The sequence below is a fragment of the Anopheles nili genome, chromosome 3 (genome assembly GCF_943737925.1).
Source record: "Anopheles nili chromosome 3, idAnoNiliSN_F5_01, whole genome shotgun sequence".
Lineage (NCBI taxonomy): Eukaryota > Metazoa > Arthropoda > Insecta > Diptera > Culicidae > Anopheles > Anopheles nili.
This window is the reverse complement of record NC_071292.1, coordinates 1,309,732-1,333,969: the sequence shown is the minus strand read 5'-3', so window position 1 is coordinate 1,333,969 and position 24,238 is coordinate 1,309,732. Positions and strand designations below refer to the sequence as shown.

The 24,238-nt window shown below is 46.2% G+C and overlaps 5 protein-coding genes across 5 annotated transcripts in view; 2 read left to right on the top strand and 3 right to left on the bottom strand.

Annotated features, from left to right (window-relative positions):
* Positions 1 to 7,980: 7,980 nt before the first annotated feature.
* On the bottom strand, positions 7,981 to 11,440 carry LOC128722779 (major facilitator superfamily domain-containing protein 1-like). Its single transcript, XM_053816460.1, has 7 exons — positions 11,335 to 11,440; positions 10,769 to 11,013; positions 10,185 to 10,461; positions 9,359 to 10,093; positions 9,180 to 9,292; positions 9,013 to 9,112; positions 7,981 to 8,950 (listed from the first exon to the last, which is right to left on the bottom strand). Exons 2-7 carry the CDS (start codon positions 10,995 to 10,997, stop codon positions 8,785 to 8,787), a joined length of 1,620 nt encoding a protein of 539 aa, XP_053672435.1. The 5' UTR covers positions 10,998 to 11,013; positions 11,335 to 11,440; the 3' UTR covers positions 7,981 to 8,784.
* Positions 11,441 to 11,993: 553 nt separating this feature from the next.
* LOC128725452 (vesicle transport protein SFT2C) lies at positions 11,994 to 12,943 on the top strand. The gene is made up of 3 exons (XM_053819195.1): positions 11,994 to 12,188; positions 12,257 to 12,408; positions 12,480 to 12,943. Exons 1-3 carry the CDS (start codon positions 11,994 to 11,996, stop codon positions 12,748 to 12,750), a joined length of 618 nt encoding a protein of 205 aa, XP_053675170.1. The 3' UTR covers positions 12,751 to 12,943.
* Positions 12,944 to 13,251: 308 nt separating this feature from the next.
* Positions 13,252 to 14,817, top strand: LOC128726748 (coiled-coil domain-containing protein 28A). Its single transcript, XM_053820573.1, has 4 exons — positions 13,252 to 13,480; positions 13,571 to 13,727; positions 14,378 to 14,458; positions 14,532 to 14,817. Exons 1-4 carry the CDS (start codon positions 13,337 to 13,339, stop codon positions 14,753 to 14,755), a joined length of 606 nt encoding a protein of 201 aa, XP_053676548.1. The 5' UTR covers positions 13,252 to 13,336; the 3' UTR covers positions 14,756 to 14,817.
* A 152-nt stretch (positions 14,818 to 14,969) lies between these two features.
* Positions 14,970 to 15,646, bottom strand: LOC128726749 (cytochrome c oxidase subunit 7A, mitochondrial). Its single transcript, XM_053820574.1, has 2 exons — positions 15,505 to 15,646; positions 14,970 to 15,258 (listed from the first exon to the last, which is right to left on the bottom strand). The coding sequence occupies exon 2, from the start codon at positions 15,239 to 15,241 to the stop codon at positions 15,017 to 15,019; it is 225 nt and encodes a 74-aa protein (XP_053676549.1). The 5' UTR covers positions 15,242 to 15,258; positions 15,505 to 15,646; the 3' UTR covers positions 14,970 to 15,016.
* A 4,736-nt stretch (positions 15,647 to 20,382) lies between these two features.
* LOC128723329 (fibronectin type-III domain-containing protein 3a) overlaps positions 20,383 to 24,238 on the bottom strand; it is a 32,074-nt gene continuing 28,218 nt past the window's right edge. The window contains exons 4-5 of the mRNA XM_053817056.1: positions 21,047 to 24,213; positions 20,383 to 20,979 (exon numbers count right to left, since the gene is read on the bottom strand). Of these exons, the coding sequence (XP_053673031.1) occupies positions 20,500 to 20,979; positions 21,047 to 24,213 (3,647 nt within the window). The 3' untranslated portion in view covers positions 20,383 to 20,499. The remainder of the gene's footprint in view (positions 20,980 to 21,046; positions 24,214 to 24,238) is intronic.

Sequence of the window (24,238 nt, the reverse complement as noted above, 5' to 3'; positions counted from 1 at the left end):
AGCATGCAGTGTAGTGGTGGAGGTGACGGTCCTTGCCGGTGTCCTCTCCGCACCGAATCTCGGAAAAAGGAAAAAGCAGGGAAAATCCCGCACAACCCCCGAGAAGAGAAAATGTGCCGTCTTCCTGTAGGCGAGAGCGTGCTGGCGAGAGTGTGTCCTGGCGAGCCGGTCCAGGACACCGAAGATGTCCCGAGACATCAGGACCTCCGCTCGGTGTTGCACCGGCGAGCGAGCTTTGTGTATTGTTGATTTTCCCTCCCTCGCTCTCTCTCTCTCTCTATTACTCCGTCGCTTTGCTCTCGCCTTACCAACCCACCCACTCTTTCTCTTTCTCCGTCTCACTCACTCCCACGGAGTGGCCCCAGCACTCGGATTTATCTGTCACGCTCGGGAGCCGTTTTTCGGTGGAGTGTGTTTCTTTCCACACACAGACACCCTTCTTGTACATAAGCAACAAACGAACGAAATAAGCTTTTCCCGGTGCTGGCGGTGTAGTGGCAAGCGAGTGATGGGGGGGGGGGGAACAATTCTGAAAGAGAACCCGGGCTTCCCCGCCTCTCCCCGGGTCGGCCATGGAACGGAGCCGTTCCAGCGGACGGAGGGTAGCCCGAGAACCAGCAGAAGAGCTTCAAAGGAAAATGTATTGTAGACGCGAGATGAGAACCTCCTCCTCTTCGTTACCACCCACTTCTCTAGCACCCTTCACCCCTGGCGCAGAGGTTCACGGTGGCGTGAGTGTGTTTGTTTTCCGCTCGGAGTACTTCGGTCGGTTTCGCTGGCGTGGCTGGCACGAAATATGGGTTGCTGCGATGTGTACCGTTGTCAGTTCGGGCCCCCGCTTAGGGTGGAGAGGGTGTGTCGAGAGGAATATGGCGGGGAAGGAAGGACGTGTGTATTTTCTTGCGAGGAAAATTGTGCGAAAACCCCTAGCCCGGAGCCTCAGCACTCGGTGAGGGTAGTGAGGAGCTGGATGGCAACCCAAGGGGGGGTGGGGGGTAGGGCTGGGGGGAAAAAGTAGAAGAGCTGACAACGTGGCCAAACCACCCCGCTCACCCACGCCGTCGCGGCAGACGGAAGTTTTTCGCATGCATGAATTTTCTTTTATTTGATGTTTGTTTTCCTTTTGTGTAATCGTTTTGCGTGGCGAAGTAAAAGCGTCGGCGTCGAGTCTTGAGCGGACCCTTCCCCTTGCTCCCCTCCACACCACCCGTAAGGGGGTTTTCCGCACCGCAAAGGATACAATTAATTAGAAAACCGGGAAACCTTTGGCTCCGTTCCATACGATCCGGAATTAGTGATGAGCAGATGAAAGAATGGCAAACCGATGAGCATCGGCAGAAAAGGGACCGAAGGTGGGGGAGCGGAATTATAAATAATCTCATCGCCGTTCCGCTGACTCAGCTGTCCCTTCGCGAGGGCGAAAAGGGCGCAATGGAGATCCTCAGAAAACCGTTCGCTCGTGACGGGCGAAGACGCGCGACAATCAAAGAAATGCTCCTTTTTAAAAGATCAAAACAAGAGAGCCCTTTGTGCGTGTGTGGACGGATTTTGCCAATCATTTTCCTCGCCACAGGATTTCCACCGTCGTATGCGTCCCCTTCTACGCCGACCCACATTCACGAGCCCCCGGGATCGTGCACACGCAAAAAGAATTTGATTAATCGCAGCGGACACGCCGCATGATATCTAAACGCTTTAATTATCCCAACTGCACTGATTGCAATTTATGCAGTGTGAATGGCCGCCCGTCGGTGCAATAATCGCAGTCCAGGAAGTCGCGCGAGTGCACCCGTCGAAACGCACCGATCGTTTCCTTTCTGATCTAGCCCTCGATGATCTAGCGACTCCCAGCACGAGGTCCTTGCGTTGAAAGAGCGCACCCGTCGACGGGAAATCACGCTACACCGACTCCACGATCCCTTGTCCATCCGACGACCAGGCGGCCCATTCGCCATTCATAATTCACAGTCCGCTTGAACCGGAAATGTCATTTAATTACCTACGCGCATCGGGACGCAACCGGCACCGGAGCCCGAGCACGACGCGCACCAACTGCACATGTAATGTTTTGATGTACAGATCGTCTAATTTTTCAACGAAACATACCAAACATACGCCTGCGACACTTTTCGCCTTTTGTACGGTTTCACCAAGTAGCGCTAATCCCCCTAGAGGCCGATCGGCGGCGTCGTGTTGCGTTAGCAGATTGATCTTGCTGAGATCGAGCGAACGCACGTCGGGAAATCGGTCCTATTGCGACACTTTTCAGCGACTTCTGTGCTCCATAGGTGATCGGTGGCTTAGGAAGAGCGATGCTCCGTCACAGATGCGTCTTCACCCTTACACTAGGCCCTAGGATCCAAGCCAAGCAGTAGCTCCATGCATCTAAATATGTCGGGCTAGCTAGACTCGCTGGCAAATTCATTCATCTGCCCTCTTGGCGGTGGATCGCGCAAAAACCCGTGTCGCATTTCGCAGGACCACGGATGGCACGTCGCTTCATCTTGCGTCCCATCTAGCCGACAGACCCGATCTGTCCATCTGCGGTCCAGGAGAGGCGGTGACGCAACTGAGACCCAACCAAGGCGGATACCACACCAGCGGCCGAATACAATCTAAGAGGATAAGGCGGTTCGGAGTGCTAGCGGCTCGCCACGAGAGTGGAAGAATTAATGCGATATTTTTAATTGGAACGCGATCTAAATATATCTCCTGTCCACACCTGTTCCTAATTTCCTGCCGCCGCTGGTCGGGGCGCGCGTTTGACTAATGGCTCGAATGGATTGGAATTTTCCGCTTCTCAGTGTGGGCTTGAAAACGAGAGTCCTTCACGCCTGCTAATCGCTTGTTGAAACCACTTCACGCCATGGCTCTACGCACGCATCCTGGCACGCACTCGTCCTAACGCACTCGTACCTCCAACGGTGTTCGATCACGTGGAGATAACCCACTGGATCGCTTTTATGCACCTCTTGTACGAGGAGCTAGGCGCCTCCATCGTCTCTCGATGACCCGCTAGCCCTTCTTGACCCTTTCCAGCCGGAGACAACAGACACACAATGCTCATCCTAAGGGCGACCTTCAGCACTGGGTGTGATTGTTTAAAAAGTGTGCCGAACGGTCGTCGAGTTACCGCGCCGTAGCGATTGCTCGCGATAAGAGCCCATGCCCATTAGCCCTTCGAACGCTTCCAGCTGCTTAGGGCGCTCGTGAGCTGATTGTTAGTAAACAACCTACCGACACATTGTTGCACCTTTCGAGCTGGAAGCGATTAATTCAAGTGCAATAGTGACGGAACTGACGCTGAATGTCCGACGTTGTAACGGCTGTCTGTGCTAGATGCATATGCAATAGTGCATCATCAGATGCATCCGTTAGCTATATGCCCTTTTACTTCCGATCGATTGCACTCGAAAGCGATTCAAGCCTTCGTAACTACACAAGGCGGAAGAAAATATGTTCGCTTATGTGATTCCTTTCTCACGGAGTGGTGGGCGCATTTAAACATATTCATTCCTGCTATCCGATGCTAAATTTCCTCCCTTAGAAGAAATCAGGGTAGCTCGCGGAAAAGCGGCTTCGATTGGCGTTTTGTAAATTAGTTCTCCAAACGGCTGCATGTAAACTTTCCCCAACCCGTTGCTTGTTCGCTTTCACCACCACCACCATCGTCGCCACTTTCCCAGTCCTGCGCTGTCGCTGGAAACGTTCATTATCTTTCCGCTCGGCGTCCTGCCAAACGAATCCCACCGCGTTTCCTTCGAGTCCTTCGAACGTACAGCTCAGTGCAGCTGCAAGGGTCCACAACGAGCTTTCCAAAGCGCCCCCATTTTCCCTCCAACACACACACACACACACACATACACACACGTACACGGGCGAGTGGACAAAGCCGAGCCAGCACAGGAAAGGAAGCGTCCTGCGAGATGCATTGTAGAGCTCTTCGTCCTGCGAGTCCTGCCGTCCTTCCGCGCGTGCCTCTGTGTGCGTCGTTAGCACTAACATCGTCTACTAGCGCACTCCACCCACCACCCACTGCATCGGGTGGAGTGCGGCTTTGTGTACCGTGTTTTCTCCTATTCTTATTTTCTCCGTTTCCCCTCATCAGCTGCGGTGCTTTCCTGGAGCCTTTCTCCCCTTACTCGTTCTCACCCCATATCCTTGCATCGTGGCCTCCCTATCGCACGCGCACGAACTAGTACAGCGAGCGAGGATAACAGCACACAATCTGCTTCTTTCTCCGGGAGCAGAGTTCCGTTTGTTCAGGACTCGTCCCGATGGCGCAACGGCACGGTACACAACGGCATCGCTGTACCATAAATACCAGCGTCTCTCCATCGCTCCCTTGCTCCCTCGCTGGTGCCTTTGACTCCGGCCATTCCGGTCGTTCGATGATCCTATTCGTCGGCAGCGGCGGCATCGTCGTCGTCCTGATCCGCATCCTAGTTCTGCAGGACGAGCGCGCGCTCGCTCAAGAAAAAAGGAGAAAGAGAAATAACATCGGACCGTTTATTTTCATTACAATTCAATGTGTATACAAGGGCCACCAAGGGATGCTGGGACGTGGAAGAAGCTCCCACTACCTCCCCCCCCCCCTCCTCTTTCCACACTAGGATACCTCTCCCGCGAGACCACGCGCCCCGCCTAGGACGGGTCCTTTTATCCTCGCCAAACATCATCTCGCTGCCGCCGAGGAGCAACGCGCGGTTGGTGAAGGCCGTCCAACATCAGTTCCAACATCCCTCCCTCTCCCTTCTCTGCCCCCTGTCGACCCTTGTGATGCTGCTGCTGATGCTGCTGCTGTTGCTGCTGAATGCACAAAACCGAGACCGAATCCGAAACCGGGCCCGAGACCAGGACTCGCATTGCCGGAATCGAACAGCGCACCAACAGTCGGCTGAGAGAGCAAGAGAGAGAGAGAGAGAGAGAGAGAAAGAGAGAGAATGCGAGCGAGAGGGTGTTCTCGAGGGGGGAGAGAGATAGAGAGAGCGATAGGTGGAGAGTGTGGGTGGCGGGCAACACAAAATCAATAATTCCCTTTTATTCAGTGTTCAGTCGTGCTTTGTGTTGTTGCTTGTATTGGAGAGAGCTCCAGCATGAATGCCACGATAATCAACGATTCCGTGTCCTGTCGTGTTTCCCAGCGCATCCTCTCTGGATGTTCCGTCTCGCTCGCACCCGTGCACCAACTCTCCCTCCCTCTCTGTCGCTCTGACTCTCGATGTAGTGCGAGCTCCTTCTTTCGCTCACATCCAAACACACACACACACACTCCATCGCCGCTCGCCTCACCATGGCCACCTGATTTCCGGGGAAAAAGGCAGTTTTCCGTTGGTTTTCCACCTCCCGCAGCCCCGTACTACTCGAGGACCGGTACAATGCGAGTCCAAGAACCGGCCACCGTGCGCACTCGCCTGTTGCTCGTCCTTTTCTGGCGTCCCTGGCGTTCATGTGAAGGCGAAGGACGAAACGGAGGTACCAACGCCACCTCCTTGTTTAGACAATGTTGTCTCAGGCCAGCATGCAGGGTGCACTTGCCTCCTCTGGCTCTGTTCACACGGAACACGGTGCATCTTAGTTGGCTGTGCCCTCGGCAGTGTTGCCAGCTGCGAGCGCCTCGCCATCGACGCATCCTGCGAGTCGGTGGAGTAAATGTTATTGATTTTCCCTTCTTTCTCCTTGAGGCCAGCTCCAGATGGGGGCGCCTGGTCCCGGGTAGTGCTGGGAAACTCCCGCCAGCCCCTACGAGACAACGATCGAGCTCATGAGCATGTAGATGTTTTGGGCGTGGTTGGTTGTTCTTTCGCCTCACGTGGCTGCCATCGACAATACGGTGCATCCTCGAATGGGAACTCCCGGGCGAGCGCTCCTTGAGGGCGCCGCGTAAATAGGAGCTTTCTTCGGGTGGGTTTTTGAGGCCACCCACGCTTCCGGAGCCGCAGCACAATCACACACGTGTGCTGAGTCGAAACGCTTCACCAAGCTCGCAATAATTCTATTTATCGAGCGGTGCTATTCAGCGGCGTGCAGCGATAGTGACCGCACCAAGGACATGGCTTCCATGTACCACGAAAAGGTTCACATTCGTTCGTCGTATGCGGCACGTTCCCACGCAAGCTGCAAGCAATGCGCTGACGCGCACGGAAAGGAATCCGCCCAGTGACCCAGGCTCATCCTTGCTGGCTCATGCAAGATTAAGCTCTGCTAAAAGCACCGAACGCATCACACGCGATCGATGGAGAAGGGAGTGGTTTTTTTTTGTTTTCCATTTCAACGCACCGGCTCGCCTCGTGGATGAAAAATGCAGAGTAAGAAATTCCAGTGCAAACAGTTGCTTCTTATCGTCACTTCTAATCCGTGAGCACATTGCACGTGAAGATGATTTTTTTCACGCCAACGGAAAGTGATGCAATGCCGCGTGCTGGCGACAGTAAGAATAAAGCGATGCAAAAAATCATATCGCCTCTTACGGTTGCATTGAATATGTAGAGCGAAAAATAATGAGAAGCAAAACGCCACTAAATCCAAGAATATTGCATTTTTAATGAAAAAGCGAACCTTCCATCAGAGCGGCGTGGTTGAAGGGGTTCGGTGCAAAATGAAAAAGTTGTCCTTTCTTTCGGAAAACCACTCGATTCACAAGACCTTCCAACGTCTCGCCGATAATAGCGGCGTCAGGAAATGCATAATGTAAACTTATTGAACTCGTATGCACGCAGAATAGTTCAGCTCACCTCTCTACAGCATAGCTGTTGCACTCGCTTTCCCGTGTCAGCGACGATCAAACATATATGCGTCAAATAAATGTTTCTAATTCGATTAAAAATAGATTTCAGCAGCATCCTTTCGCGGCGATTTTCGTCACACGTTCAGCTGTTTGAATGCTCCTGATTGAATGAATCAAACCCTTTCTGCCAATCCGCCGTGCAGCTCGGCGGCAGCATCAGCACCAGGCGCGCTCTCCGGCCCGTTCCGGGACGCATAGTTTCGCCAAAAGAAATGATTAATAATAGAATTCATTTTTCGCGCATCGGCCCCACCGTCACCATCACGAAGGGCGTACGGCCGCTCGGTGCGCTCGGTCGTCATCCCACAAGGAAGTGCCTTTGATGGAACAACGGGAGAGATTCTAACAAAGTGCGACTTATTCACGGGGCGATTGCTTGCCATGCGTGTTCGTGCTATTTTTGGATAAGGATTGAAATCACCATGACAAAGTCGGGCACATGACAAACTGCGCTCCCGCGAGCATGATGCATCGTTGCAGTGTTTCTGGTGGACGCCTCGGCAGCGTACCGCGATGGAACTATGCGGTTTGATGAATGAAACCGTCCACTGAGGGAGATGCATTTCTTCCTCCATTGAGCGTGTGCGTTTGTGTGCCCACGCGGAACAAGAAAAAGATGCCAAATGTCGATCATAACGTTTCATGAGGTTACTGAATGAAGTTGACTCGTGTATGGGCCATTCGGCCGTACTATAAATTGCGCTAACGATGCATTCTTTGAAGCACTCGTACATGTGCGCCATTTCTAGTTAAGTAAACCCGTTTCGCTTCGGGAAATTATGTTTATTAGCTAGTGGACTATTATATGCAATCCTTGGAGCACTTTTTGTGAAAACATATTTATTAGTTTCATTAGTTTTATTGTAAATAATCTTACACAATAAGATTATTTACAATAAAAAACAAATTTAAATTCATCTACCACTGCAGTTCACAAACTGAACCGTTTTGCGCCTTGAATTAAGCATGCGTTACCACGCGTTACGGACGACATCTAGCGAGTTTCTTGTCAACTGTCGATAATTACGGAGTCGGCATTATGGCTTCCTTCTTGGCGGACAATCATTTCTTTCAGCTTAATGCAGGTAATTCAGCGATTTGGAAGTTGTCGAAGTGGTTGAAAAAAACTGCAACATGTTTCATCATAAACAATTTGGAAAGAAAACTTTTCAATCACTAATATTCGTGTATGATAACATTTTATTTGTTTCCTTGTAGTAAATGCTCGCTTCCATAGCAAGAATTGATATTTAGTTCACAGTTAACCCCAGCAGACCTAGGTGAGATATGTTTTTATAGATGCATTTCGCATTGTAGCTTCACGTTCCGTAGTATTCTACGATACCAGTGTTTTATTGTGCTTCCCGTTGTGACGGCAACTCGTTCAAACATTTGTATAACATCAATATCTATATTCGAAATTTTCCCTTGCAATATGGTTGGAATATGTATATATTTTTTGCCAGGTTTTAGCTATCTTTTGGCAACGTTGGCACACTTTGTGGTAATAACTCACTAACAAAGGGAAGATAGCAATCCGATAAAGTATGCCCATAGATAATAGAATGAGATGGATTGATTGGATCAATCTCTCCGTCTAGCCATTAATACTTCGATCTTCTACTTTCAAGCTTAATTCTGATGCCCGTGGCCGGTCAATCGACTTTTTCTTATTTCCTTCCATTATCTACTTCTGCGATTTGCTTAAAGCTCAACATTCTTAGCAATTATACAACCAAGAATGCATACGCTTCGGCCGTTCCTAGTGTACCCTTTCCTAACACTCCATTCCTTCATCGGTTATGTTAAAATAATCATGGTAAAATACATCTAAAACAATTAGAATAGCCTTATACACATAGACGAATTAACATGCAGACAAACACACACAGCCTCCAGCAAATTGGAATGATCTTCTACCGTATCTTGTTGCCACAGCTATGATCGCATAACTTTCATCTTAAAGCAGAATCCGCGAAAACCCCATTTGTTAGTCCTCATTCAACCAATGGTTCCGTATCGCTTTGGGTTGGTGTGCCATCCAGCACGCGATTTACGTACCGATTACGTATTGCTTCGGGATCTGCTCCACGATGTTCTCGTTCGAACAGGTTATCCGTTTCACTCTGCGACCTTCCTGGTTCCACAGACATGTTATGTAAGCTGTAAGACAAAACAATTCAAACATAAATCACGGTTCACTGTACAATCGATTCAATGCTAACGTTTTGCTCGCATACAGCGATCGAGCTGCCGGACCCATGTTCAACAATCCATCGTTGCTTGCATCATACATCCAGATCACGATTGTGGCCAATAGAGAAACTGTACAAAATCAAACAAGACACATTAATGTACGTATGTTGTACAAAATTTCCGAAATATGAATTACCAATGAGCCATCCGATGAAGAACATTTCCAGCATGAAGTAGCCACCCTTGTCAACGATCATACCCGAAATCATCGAAATCACGGCAAGACCAAGATTCTGCACAGATTGACATCTGAAAGGTAATCATTGAAACATCAGAATTGATGTGCTAAAAGTTAAGGCAACTGTTTATACTCACATTCCGTACGCTGTTCCAAGCTGATATTCCGGCACGATAAGCGCAACAAGTGGCCATAGACTGGAAGCGAGCATGGAGTACGCCAGACCCATTGTAATCATGCCGATGTACGGGTTCAGATAGCTAAATGCGAGCATGCCGTGCGCCACAATAGTCACGAGGATGGACAGAAACACCCAAAGCACGTTGCGTCCGGTACGATCGACTAACAACCCAAACAAAGGACTGGCCACAGCAGCTATGATGTACACGATCGAGTTGACTGTATTAGCGTCTTCGGATGAATAGTCGAATTTACGCATAAAGAACACTTTTCCCAGCGCGATGAATGGAAAGATCGCCACATAGTAGGCCACACAAATCACGGTCACCATCCAAAAGGACACCTTGAACGTACGCACATCTGACAGCTTAGCTACCTCACCGCCAGGAGCAGCATCATTGCGTCGCAGGATTCGCGCTGCCCGACGATCCATCCAGCCAAGAATCAAAGCGCAAATCATCGACATCACGCATGTGAGCGTGGCGAGCAGCAGCACCACACCAGTGCACATATGCCCCTGGTAGCCCAAGCTCTTGACGTACTTATAGATGGGGACCATAACGAGAAAGTTGACTGTACTACCGACTCGAGCAAAAGACAACTGCAAACCAAAAACCATATTCAGCTCCTTGCCCTTAAACCATAGTACCGCATAGCTGTTTTGCGCTACGGCTAATGATTCCGCACCGATGCTGTAACATATCAACGAAGGAGAACATAAATAAAATCGTAAAAACCTTCAACCGAGTTTACGCGGAGACCGGGATTGCCTCCTGGTCCTACCCAAACATGAAGCGCCCGACGATCATCAGCCAGAACATGTTGATAGTAGCGCCCATCGCAAAAATCAGCTGACCGATTAACAGAATGAACATGTAGATGATCGTGCCGAGCCGAATTCCAAACACGCGGTCCATCAGAAATCCTCCAATGAAGCAGAGAATCACATTGGGCCATGAGTAGATGGAGTACAGCATCACGAACTGGGTGGTCGTAAGACCGAGATCCGACTTAAACGTGTCCTGCAGGGCGCCGGGATTATCATAACAGAAGTACGAACCTACGGTGGAAGACCAAATCTCAGTGATTCAATGAATGAACCAGTTCTACAAGAGAGCAAAGGTTGATGAGGCATGCGCCGCCTATGTTTGCCTGATAAAATGACCCACTGCTAGCAGCACGAGATTCTCAGGCAGCCCATAAAACGGCATACATTCCGTATGCACGTCGGATGCTGCTTTGACAGGCCCTTATCTAGACCTGGCGTAAGCGTAGCGCAAAAAAATGCATAGCGTAATCACGCCAGTCAGCTGCAGAAGCGGGTCAGAAGCAATTGGCGTGGAAATTTGCGACGCCACCTAACTTACCAAAGCCGACCAGACACATCAAGATAAGGGCCTGGAAGCGGTGGAGGAACGAGGACGGATTGCAACATGCGCTGGCACCGCATCCCGTGAGCCGTTCGTTCAGCTCGTCGTCGTCACTCTGACGGCCAAGACGGGCCAGCGATCCGCTTACTGCTGTTGGTTCGTCGGTGTCCGTGTCCGGTTGCAGGATCGGTCGGCGCGCATCATCATCATCATTCAGACGAGGCATTCTTTAGCAGGTTTACCTATGCATGTGGAAAAAGTTAGTTAATAAACATAATAGCAATGTAGTCCACCAAATAGCATTGAGCGCGGTCACAAAGAACTTCATCTACGTGGGAACGAATGATCAAAAGAAAAGCTTAATGTGTTGATTCGAATGACTCATATGTGTTAGACGGAAAATCAAAACAGAACCATACAACACTACCGACCATGAATGATATGGATTGAACCGCCCCTATTTCTTACAATTACACAGAACTTATTAACCAGCAGAATGACCTATTATTTTAATACAAGAGAATAGACCCATAAAATCATTTCTTTGATTTACTATTACTTACGCTATCGCTCTATACGAGTTTCAAAAATTACAAGTGTTTATTGAAAACCCAAATAGCGGTCGTGGAAGTAAGCCACAAGCTATCTCGAACCGTCCTTTGTGCCAACCAAAACGCCACTGTTAGTCGCTCTCGACGAATCAAATCGGTTAATTTCTTTACGTTAATGGAAGGCAAAATATGCGCCACGATTAATCAATCCAATACAACTTTACACAACAATTTTCACCCAACCATCTTTACCAGCGACTAATCGCCAGGCTTGTCTTATTTATATTGAGTTTCGTAAAATATGGTACATGAAAAAATTAAATAATCACAACAAACTATCCACCATAACAAAATCGTTTATATTACCATATCTATTACTATACCACGTGCAGACACATATTTTACATCTATTAAAATTTTGCAAATATACGAAATTCACCTTATGTAAGTGTTAACAGTAATCAAATACGGAAAACAATATTTCAATACATTTGGCATAGTTTTTCTGAATGTTTTCCCTTTGCAAGAAACTTGCGCACTGCGGTGTGATGATGTATTCGTGCTATGCAGCTGATTGTTGCGAATATTGTTGACGTCAAAACAAAAACCTTATACGTGTGTAATGAAAACATCGCTCCCGTTTTCCTAAAAATCAGCAGTAATAACACAGGATGTCGGACTTAAAGCGCGACTTGGACGAGTATCTGCTGTTGCAGGAAAACCAAAAGAAAAGTTTCAAACTAGAGATGCCCAAAATGCCCGTCCTTCCAACTCCTGGGCTTGTTGGTAAGCTTTTTGGTCGCAACCAGGAACCAGAGGCAAACAGCTGGCTTAAGGATACTCAGGACACTTGTTGCCCAAAGTTGGTGAGCTCAAATCAACGAACCGATTCATTCAGTCAAATCTACTGAATCTTTATTTTATGCTGTTTCAGTCTCGAATTCAACGAATAGTAGGCTTCGTGACCTGCATGGGCCTCGGAATATTTTGCATGATAGTATCCACTTTTTACATTCCTGTGCTAATTTTGAAGGCGAGAAAATTTGCCCTGTTATACACGCTGGGCAGCGTATTTTTCATCATGAGGTAATTCAACATGTATGGCTAAGCCGAGTGACCCCACTACAACTCTGCTCTTACGTTATTTCTCCTGCTAGTTTTTCGTTTTTAAGCGGGTTTGGAGCAATGTTCCGCCAGATGTTCTCCCGGGAACGAGTAGCAATGTCCATCAGCTACACGTGCTGCCTCACGGCGACTCTCTACTTTGCCATGGTCGCACAAAGTACCGCTTTGACTGTGCTCTTTGCCGTCGCTCAGATTATTACGTTGCTGTGGATGATTCTGGCTGCAATTCCGGGAGGCATGAGTGGAGTAAAGTTCTTCGGCAGTATGTTCCGAAGCTCCGTATCCAGCACGTTGCCAGTCTGAAATTGAGGGACAGATCTACCAGGCAACAAATGCAATTTGCAAGTGTGATATCCATTAGATGTATGGTGCGCCAGAGATTACAAATGCGATTTGACTTAAATGGCTTATTTGTTTACGATCAGTATGCGAATATATCAATAGCCGTTTCGTTCGTGTGGCTAAAAGCCAAAGTAATTAAAGTTTTCAATTTTATTGTACGGAAAATAAACATGTTAAGTAATTCATTTGAACCAACAAATTGATGATTTTTATTCGGATAGATCTTATTGCGATTACTCTGGCAACACGGATAGGACCCAGGCAGTTTGACAGCAGTTTGATGGTAAATAAATGGAGGATTAGAAATAACAACAAAATTCTTGGACACCAAAAGAGTGCATTGTGTTTGACCAAATGGGGTGGTAGAACTAAAAGCGTTAGTTTGAATCGCAGATATTTGGTACGCATCTACGAGTGAGAATGCAAAGCTAGAATAAGTGCATAGTGTGTGTACGTGTGAACCAACGGTCCAGTGTTCTTCCACAAGAGAGCCACAACGACGTCGATTAGGACTAAGGCTAGAGCTAGGAGGGCTTTCCAGTCCAAGATGGAGTGTGACGATGCAGCTGTGGAGCGCCAGAAGTTGGTGTCTAATGACGAGGAAGATGACCAAAACACCATCACCAACTTGTCCTCCAGCGGACAGGCTAAATCCGTACAAACCCCCATCTCGCCCGTCCTAAGCAATAAGGTGAGTCATCCCTCATTCTTATCGCGCACCAGTAGCGTCTGACGTACATCTTATGGAATGATACATTTCTCTTCCGGGTTGTCGTTGCAGTTGTTTTCCAGCGGTGAAACAAGCCGAAGTCAAAACTCCACTAATTACTCATTAGGAAAAGGAATTTCGAACGATGCAACATTGCCGACCAAAGTCAACTACGTCAATGAACGGAAAACGCAGGATACAAAATCTAAGGCTAAAAAAGTTCAACGAGGTACCTACATCTCTGCTTTCATTTGATAAGCAAGCATTTTTCACAAATAACTTGTTAAAATTTGAAGCCTGTTGAAAACCGCATTAGTAACGCCCATTACCCATGCCTCATAATCCTTACTGAATCATTCCGTTTTTGGTTTATTGTTATGCTTATTTTAGTATGCCTTTATTTGGTATGACATGGCTTATGTTTTGTATTCTCTTTTGTTTTTTTTTTATTTTTTATATTTTATTTCATAATCATCGTTTTGGTTTGATAAACCTGTCCTGTCCGTACAAATGGCATTATTACGGTAGAGCACACCCCTTCTGATGGCATTACCACCACCACCTCTACTGCCACTGCCACTGTAACTATTACCTCCAGCTCAAGTAGTAATCTCCCCGGCGGATCAACAGTGGCCGTCTCCAACAGCAGCAATTCCCGGCAACAGCAATCACCGCTGCAGCAATATCAGTCCCCGAAACCGCCCGATTCACTGCCCTCAGCGAGCAGCCTTGGTGGCGGGGCTGGCGGTGGCAGTGGTGGAAAATTGCGAATTCCTAGTGTCAATCCCATGTCGTCCACCTCCGGAAGCTCGATTACGCTCAATACAAAAACGCACAATTTCTCTTCCCGTCCACTAAAACACCATTCTTTCTTATCAGAGGTTCCGGATGTGCGGCACATGGAACGAGCCTTACTAGGGCTGTTGGAAGACTTCCATTCCGGCAAACTGAAGGCTTTTGGTAAAAATGACACCAACAATGTAACGCGTAACAAAATACTACCATCTACTCCCTCTACGGAGGGTCATTTTAGGATCTGGTTGTACGATGGAACAAATGACTAGCATCCGCGAGCAGCAGGAAAGTTTGGCTAAGTTACACTTTGACCTTGGCACTGAAGCATTTACCTGCGCCGACAGCAGCGCTAATTCGGACAACGAACTGCAAGCCCAAAGTAACATGAAAAAATTGGTGCAAAAATTGGAGCAACTATCATTTTCCATCGAGAAGCTGCATTCGAGCAATGTGGAAAAGTAAACTAGGGTGACTCAGTTCCGCTGCAAAAATGGAAAAACTTGACGTAAGGCTGGAAATTATAGGCAATAGGAGGAACGAAAATGTGTCGATCGCCAGAGCCGGTCATCGATTTTGTGGCTAAGCAACCGTGGACTTTCTTTCCATTGCCTTTGAGCTGGAACTATTGTTCTGTTCATTTTGGAATAAAACGCAAATTTTATGTTATATATGCGCTGTTCAGAATTTGCTCCTCTTTCAAACTATAATTTCGAAGGAAAAGCTTTACTCTTTCTTCTTTGCAAATCCCATTTCGTATACCATCTTTAAAATTCCGAGGATACCAACACCGCACAGTGCCACGGTGACACCAAAGAGGGCTTTGTCGGCGGGTCCTCCTTTCAGGAACACAGGGAGTTCGTTTTTCGCCTGGAAAGTTACCATCTTCTTACGCAACGATTCGGGCAATTTGTCCGAAATCATCACCGGTGGCTCAGGATGATGGCCCATTGTTTATTCTCGATCTTCTGCAATGGAAGATATAAAACACGGTTACTCCAAGACACTCCACAGGATTAATCACGAAACACTGCATAATTATGCAATCTAACGAAAACTGTAAAAGTTCACTTCATACATAATATGATTTCACTGCCAATAAGCACAAGTAGCAAGCACTGCGTACGATGCCTGTCTATGATTAATTTGGTTTTCATACAGCTGAATGCATGTCCAGGCTAAGAAATTGGGCCAACTCTAGCAATGTTCCTTACCTTATTCCTTTGCAAAATGGAACTCCGGTAGGACTAAGGTACACTCTGTACAGTGGTGTCTCGGTACTGTTGAGTGGTTAATGAAACGTGCCAATTTGCTCTCGGAGAAAAACGCCACGCTTACTTAACCGTCAGCTTTTCGATCAAGGCATGCATAGGGCGATAGCAAATGTCATGCCAAAAAAAAGTACAACTGCAGCGGAACAGTTTATTTTTAGGACCGCGAGCATGATTCCTAATGCAGTTTGCAAATACAAAATGCACTGACGCTAAGCCATTAGACTAAGCTAACTCATCGAGAAGAAACGTTTCTTACTTTCGATGTTGAAAATTGTTCACATTGGTGTCCAAAAATTGTGATCCTAATACACAGTCTGTTAGAATTTTTTACATAAAATATATTTCTGTTAAATTAAATAATTTTGTTTTATTATGTATGCACTTGTATATATATATATATATATATATATATATATATATATATATATATATATATATATATATATATATATATATATATATATATATATATCTATATTAAGATAATTTTGTTTGTTTCGTTTTTCATTTATATGTATATATATACTTAGTGTCCACTTTCAACATACATCATATTTTTGTATTTTCATCGTTTTTTTTTCACTTCCCCTTAATTTATGTTCACATTGTTTTTGAATGGGTTGTGTGTTGCATTTATTTTTCTATATTGTTTATCTGGTACTTTATTCTTATGTTTTTTCACATAGTAATTGTTATACATTACACCATTACATGCGCTCGTAGTACAGGTCGATTTTTATTGAATTTTAGTTTACCTATAGCAAAAGCAAACACGGTTGTTTTGTATGTTCTTGCTCAAAGCCCATTTTCTGCCTAATCCTATCCTATCCGACGGTTTTCTTCACTAGCGGTCCTTGTTCTGTATTTGCTTTTCCTTGCAGCAGCTGCTCCCTAGGAGATGCACTGACATTCACAATGTCTCGGAAACAAACAAATTTCACTTTGTACAATCCCCCACCCATCCATCATTGGGTTAGCTTTCATTCGTTCATGTTTTCTGGCATAAATGTTACAGTCATTCAATTAAAGTTCCCTAATTTCCCATACCATATTGCCTACGTTCGTTTTGCTTCGCGGTACCAAGATCTTTGATTACTCATGAAAAGCGTGCATTTTCTGTTTAGTTCCTCTAATGTTGAGTAAAAAGTTAAATAGTTAAAATAGTACAAAAACAACTCAGAATCCAATTGATAGTTGATACGTCTAAAATTGAGATAAAATATTCATATAAAAATTAGCGTTCCATACTCAGTTTCATATTCTGTTCTGTACTAGTTTGTTTCGTTTAGATAATCGTACTTCCTTTGCCATACATTCGTGTATTGGATTTGCATTCTTCATCTAGCTTCACCCCATCACTTTTCCTACTCACTAACAATTTGAAAATAATCCCATACTCCCCCGAACTACAAATGGTTGTCGCCTCAACCAACAGTCATGCTCAACCAACGTCAACAAAACAGACTCCTGCTTCTTCCAAGTCCAATCAACAAGCAATGCTACAATCAATTCATTTAATACCTACGCTTCCTATTTGCGTTGTTCATTTAGATCTGTTGAATTCAGTTCAGATGACTATATAAGCCCTTTTCCAGCCAGTCAGTTGTTTGTAAATTGTTTATATTATTTATACTTCATCTATTATCTTTAACTGGATCCAGCATAAGTAGAAACCTAGGCAATGTTTATAGTGTTTTCAACGCGCCTTTGTACCTTTTTCTATCTCGGTTTTAGATTTTGCTCATTTTCCATGCCTCTATCTATCCATCAGCTTTACCTGTAGCTGTGCTCGTTTCGCAGAAACAATTTCATAAAATCATACTCAACCCTTTCTATATTTACATTACATTTTTAACAAATTTATGACCGAAACAAAACATGTTTTACAGTATTAATAGCACATTTTTATCTTTTTTTTTGTTGACTTTCTATTTTTTCCACACATGTAAGCGCCGTATTAGATAATGTGATTAGTTTTGAGTTTCAAACTTCGTTTAACGGTTGCTACACACATGTTTTGCTTGGCCTGCAGATAGAATGTGATTACTTCATATTTGCTTCTGTTAACTCACAATTGGTAAGTTATTACAATCATTAGTACTATCATTTGTGTCGAGTACATTTTGCTGTTCTGGCATTGTTGAGTTGAGTTTCATTTTTAATATACGTGTGTTTTTAAATCACCGTATTAAAGTTGGTACGTTTATGCGTAAGATAGTGAAATGCGAGCTTCATTCTTGTCTGTTGCCTTTCCGGCTAAACATCATGCTGCTTGATTTGTGTTCATTTAATTCCAATAGTTAAAGCCTTTCATTCCTAAATTCTTCTTCATCTTTGATTGGTTATAACTTAAATTTACTCTTGCATTCTTCCTTATACTCCCTAGTTATAATACCAACAAAGGATAACTGCACTGTGTGTTACGAAATCGAGTTTACCAGCAGTCCATACCAATTCACCATGACAATCAATCAGCCTTCTCAGGTCGCATTTTTTCTATTGTAGCACTATCTTGTTATTGTGAATTATTTACCTCATATAAAATGCACCATTTGAGTGTGGAATCAAAGAAATAAAACCCGCTTCAGTGTCAAAATTCTAAACCTAAACAACACAAAATGTAGTAACAAAACAGAACTTTGCAAAAAACTCTGACGTCTACTGTTACCAGAAACGGAAATTGGCTACGACATTAATTTAAATAAAATTGCACATTTCGAACTATAAGATTTACGCTAAAAATGCGTGTTAGTTTTTCATAAATCAAAAATGATCGCACCGAGTTATAATTTTTGTTGTGTCCTACCCAAACACCTCCTTTCCCCGTCTTTTTCAGGCCAATAAAAGATAGTTGGGTGTTCCATACACCAAGAGGAAATATCTCATATCGATGCCATTCTAAGGAAGACGCTACCCGCGGTATTTCTAGTTTTAATCAATGTAATTTTTTAATTCGTATTATTCCGTGAATATCTGATTTCCCCTGACAGTAGCACAACGCAAAAATAAAATGTTTTGTGTTATACAAGAGGATCCTCGATCAAAAAGACCCAGCGAGCAACAAAACAGATGGCGAAATGGAATGCAGAAAAGCTGTACAGATCAGAGGTTAAAAACACTCGAAAAAGAGAAAATATCAGCTTAAGTACACATTATCTTGCAGATTCTCTCCAGAAGCTGTTCTGAGCTGAATATCTTGTTACAATTAAACCGATGCATTACCGATGCAATTACACTCCTCGATGCAACTATCGAACCAACAATTTTTCGCGATGCAATACTTCGATAATGTTCTTTGACTACTAGTACACTATGTATAAAGAATTCAATGGCGATAAATCAGCAAAGAAAAAATCAATCGATTCCACCCCATACAAATACACAAAGTTCATGGAATGCCTTCGTTACGGTGCCGGGCCCGAAATTTGATCTAAGTCCCTTTTTCCACGGACTTGGGGAGAAGGAGGAGGGTAGTTGTAGTAACATTTATGCTGAGGCTACGTCATTTGGTTAAAATGCTGATACTGGTAAAGGATGCATAATCTTGTTTTGCTCTTTCGATCGTTCTTCGTTTGTTCGTTCAGTATAAAATAAAATCTTTTGCTGTTGCTAGCATTTTGCGATATCCTCATTTTCTGCTGAAAATTCTCTAATTTGAAGCTGTAGCGAGGCGATTCGTACCGCGTTAACCATTCTTCGATTGTTATATACTTATAAACTATACATCTGGGAGAGATTATGGATTACAAGATAATTGCAGGGTGGTGCTGTTGGCATTCTTCGAACGATCGGTTGCTTTTGCTGCCCACCCGTCCCCTCTGCTATGCAGTTTACTATGGGTTTACCATTAATAATACTTATTTATGTTCTCTAGTTTTCAATGACTGCGCTCTGCGCACAGCAGAATGCCTAGTAGAATGTCTGATTGGATGCAAAAGGCAGCAGTAAAGTTAACGGAAAACTGCCTGTTTGGAACAACACTCCAAGACTATGCAGCTCGCACCCTCCAAGCGTAAATAATTCTAAACCCGATTTTCCTCGTTGTTGATGGACCCGAAACAAGCAACCACATAGTAATTCCTCGAAATAATCGCATATGGCATAAACAGCAACAGTAACTTATATTTGCATAACGATTACGTGCTGTGGTTTCGCTGGTTCTTCACCGATTAGCTATTTTTCTCAATACCGAAAATAGGAAATTTCAATCACATTCCCGCATTCATGCCATCATCGTTGTTGGTTGTATGCTAACTCATTGGTTTGAAGCAATCCATACGATCGGGAGCTACACGAATGTATGCATTTTGCTTGCACAATATAATGGTTTGCACATTCGTTAATGATAAATGACAATAGATAGATTACATTATAATGATAACGTGCTTAACTCCGTGTTGTGGGCTCTGCTTTCTTTTTGAGAATGTGGCGCGACAAAGTATTAGTTCGGTAGATATAGCTTTCATAGAATTTTATAGCGGATATTTCCACTGGTAGTGGAAGGGTGGTAGGTAATTGTGAATTATTTAATTTGTTGGTTGGTGGTTTCGTACTGGATTGTTTGAATTTCGTTCGATTTCGATGCTTTGCATTGTCTTCTGCATATATTTGTTTACAACATACATTTGTTCTGAATGAATAGTATAATTGCGTGAAGTATAGGTTAGTGCGTACATCACATGATTTTTTTTGTTTATGTTTTTGTTGATTTTTATATTAATATTTTTAATTCATATATACCATCGCATTTAGCATTTTCCCAAAGGTATAAATTTCGCACATTTCAATCGACAGATTGCTTCTATTGTATGTGTAAGCAATTGTTGTTTCAGTTACCTACGTTGCGACATGAGACAAGACATCCCAGACGGACATAACATGTATGTAGGACAACACAAAACATTTGTGAGGTGACATTCACGACGGATAGGGAAATTATTTGAGGAAAGCGGCAACAATTATGGACAATAGGAAGAACGCAAACACGCACACAACCGCTTTGCTCGAGTCGGGCTCAAAGAACTGTTGCAGCTGCTGCAGAGTTGAAGATGCAACGGTGTCGCCCCGTGCACCATGAAGATGTCCGCTGGAGTCTGGACCATATCCGTTGTTGCCCGTCATGAGCATACCAGCGCCAACCGACGATTTGGTTAGCACTAGTTCGCCTCGACTGTTGACCACATTGCCTTGGAACAGAGTTCGTCCATCAACGTCATCCGTGCCGTGTCCATTGCGACCAACATGTGCACTTGACCTGGGTACATTGGCCGACAAATGATGATGCAGCACCGGGGAAAATGAGCCGCATACATGTTCCCCATTCGGGCGAACACGCACTGGACACACCTTGAACGTGTAGGTTATGCCATGCTGCAAGTTAAGGACCGTAAAACGCGTCTCGGGTCCACGATAGGCCTGAAAGCATGTACAGTATTAAAAGTAATTTCTATCACATGACAGCACCGGGTTCCGGTATACATACCTGTTGAAATTCTTGGTCCTTAGCTTTGGCCATCTGCAGAATGTATTCAATTGAGTCGGTGAATGGATTATTTCGACTCGTCTGCCATTCGACTGTGAGCGATCCGCTACGATTGGGATCCCACACTCCAGCATTACCATTGGAGGAGACCAAGGCGGAAGTCGAGTCGGCACAAACGCGCGGTGCCTTGATGCTGTTCGGTACTGCTACCGCTGTCGTGAAGCTGTAACCATCCGAGAAATCGCCTTTGCCTGCGTGCCGCGTCTCCACGCATATCCGGAAGGTGTAACTGGTCTGCTCGATTAGATTTATCACCTTGCATGTGTTACGCGTGCCCGTGTACACGTTTTGGAACTCGCGCGTACGTTTGTTTTCCTTCTCTACGAAGTAACGCGCCAAGTCTAGGTTCTTACCTTCTCCCCAGCGCAGTTTCAGATGTGCGTAACCAGTCTGAGCGCACTCCAGCTTGGGCGGCTTAGGCGGCAGAGGGGACGTCGTAAATTTGATGTAGCTCGAGAAGGGCCCAGTGCCAATGCTGTTCACTGCCTGTATCCTTAGCCGGTAAGCCGTTTCTGGGTGCAGATCGCTGATCAACAGCATGTTACTGCTACTCGTGCGACCACCCGTCGTAGAATTTAGCGTGTTGTGGACCTTGTTGCCACTCTTGGTGGAATGCGCTGGACTTCCATTAGCCACCTGAGAGGAGGACAATTTGCCTAGTTTGCTATCTATTAAACTCGCTGCAGCCGATGAAACCGCTGTGGGCTCATCCTCCGCGTCTGTCGAGGCAGCACTACCGATGGAAGCTTCTTCCTCCTCCTCATCCTCGTACTCGTCATCGTATTCATCATTGTAACCGGCAGCAGAGTGCTCCGGCGAGTTAGCTGCAATGGCTGCAGCGCTGGCACTGTGAGCGTCCGTCGTGATCAAGCGATCGCCACACTCGATGTTGTAATGCGTCACTGGGGAGCCGTTGTCGTGCGGTGTTTGCCAGCTAATAAGTATGCTCTTGGCCGTGATCTTCTGCCCACCGACGGTGGGTGCGTTTGGTGCCGCCGCCGGCATCTGCTGTGCAATCGTCAACGAGTACCGGGAACAACCGGCCGCATTCAGCGCGCACACTCGGAAATGATAGCGTGAATACGGATGAAGATTGCGCACGTCAGCAGAACGTTGCGCACCTCGGTACACCGTTTGGTAGTTGTTGGTGCCGTTAGCATCATTACCACCGTTGGTCTGATCTTCGATTGACGGCATCACGTTAGAATCGGCACTGGATTGAAGAATATATTCGCTTATCGCTGATCCGTTGCTGTGAGGCTCTGCCCACACCACAGTTAATTGCGTTGGAGACTTCAGGACGATCGACAGATCGCGCGGCGATTCTGGTGGAGCTGCTCCGGCACTGAATGTAAACTCTTCTGACCATGGGCCTGCACCGATGCGGTTGTAAGCCCGCACCTGCACCGTATACTGCTCACCTGGCAGCAAATCTTTCGCGACACAAAACATATCCTTACCTCGGTACACCGTGCTGCGAACCTTCGTGCCGACCGTTTCCATTTCCATCTCGTACTCGAGTATGGGAGAGCCTCCGTTATAATCTGGCTTTTCCCAGGCCAGACAGGCCGCATACGGAGTTGGAGGAGACTTGCAGAAAGGCTTCTGCGGTAACCCGGGTGTAACCGGTTCCGTAGTCACCAGGCACGGTTCCGAAAATGCACTAATTCCCCCAGGACCCTCGCACAGGACACGGATCTGGTACGCCGTGCCGGGATTCAGTCGCTCGATAGTCGCCTCAGACTCTTTACCACTATAAACCCGTTCGTAAAGTGCCCCGGAGCTGATCTCCAGATGGTACAGAGCGATTTCGGCTCCTCCGGTATCGTGCGGGGGATCCCATTTCACTTTGAAGCCGTTTGAATGCACCTTGCCCTTAACCTGTGGCTTGGCCGGTCGGCCCGGGCACGTTGGTAGAGTTCGAAAGACAACTTCCTCGCTCCACGGTCCCCTTCCGTTGTCGTTTTCGGCTCTTAATCTAAATTGGAATGTAGAAGCTCGCCTCAACCCCATGCACTCGTACAGCGTATCCATGCCATTGTATACGTTCCTGTAGCCATAACCCTGGTCGTCGTTCATTTGGAGAGTATATTCTTCGCATGACGACCGACGTTGCCAAGCCAGCTTCAGCGTGGTAGCTGTCGCCTGTCTCAGTGTTGGCGGAGCGGGCTGTGCTGGTGCGTTACCGACAGTGCTGTACTTTACCAGATCAGAAAAGCCACCGCGACCATACTCATTCACCGCCGACAACCGGAATACGTAGTACGTCGATGGTTGCAGCTTATTGACTTGAAATTGCTTTCCCTTCGTCTTGCACACCTCACTGAACTCGTACCCACTCAATTGCTGGTGCTGCTGCTGTTGCATCAAACTGTTGCCCTTGCCATTATCACACTCTAGAATGTAGTGCAAGATGTGCGATCCATTGTCGGCAGGAGCATTCCAGCGCAGCTGCAACGAGTTCTTGGTACGAGCGAGAAGTTTGGGCGGAGCAGGAACGTCCGGCTCGCAACCAGGTGTGATGAACACGGTTGGCTCTGTGGGTGAACCGTGCAACTGATCCAAGTACACCTGCAACCGTACCGTATACTCTTGGCCTGGTCGCAAGTCCTGCACCTTGCACGACAACGACGAGCCCTTGAAAATGCTCTTGTACTTGTTCTCCTTGCCATGGTCGCTCAATAGCACCTCGTAGCGCAAATCTTGCACGTTGAAGGGAAGTGGCTCCACAGGAATGGATGCTGGAGCAACACCAGGAACAGTTCCTGTAGGTACCACGGGCACCTGTGCAGCCGTCGAAGTTGGTGGCGACCACTGAAGCAGAGCCGTTCGTGGAGTAATTTCAGTCACTTGCGGTGACGGCACAGAACTCAGATGATCCACAATGATCGACTGGGTGTTGTCGTCCTCTTCGTCCGGAGCACTAGACGTTTCCTCCTCGGAAGTAGTCAACGGTGCAGTAATATTGACGGCAGCTGTACCATTGCGATGATTCATATGATTAGGCAGCAGATGATGGGGAGTGTGAGATTTCCTGGCGCCTCCACCGCTCCCGTTCAGCTCGGCATGTTTTCTGGGCGAATTGATCGGCGTCGTTGCAGATGCGTCTGAATGCGAGAAATATTAATTAAA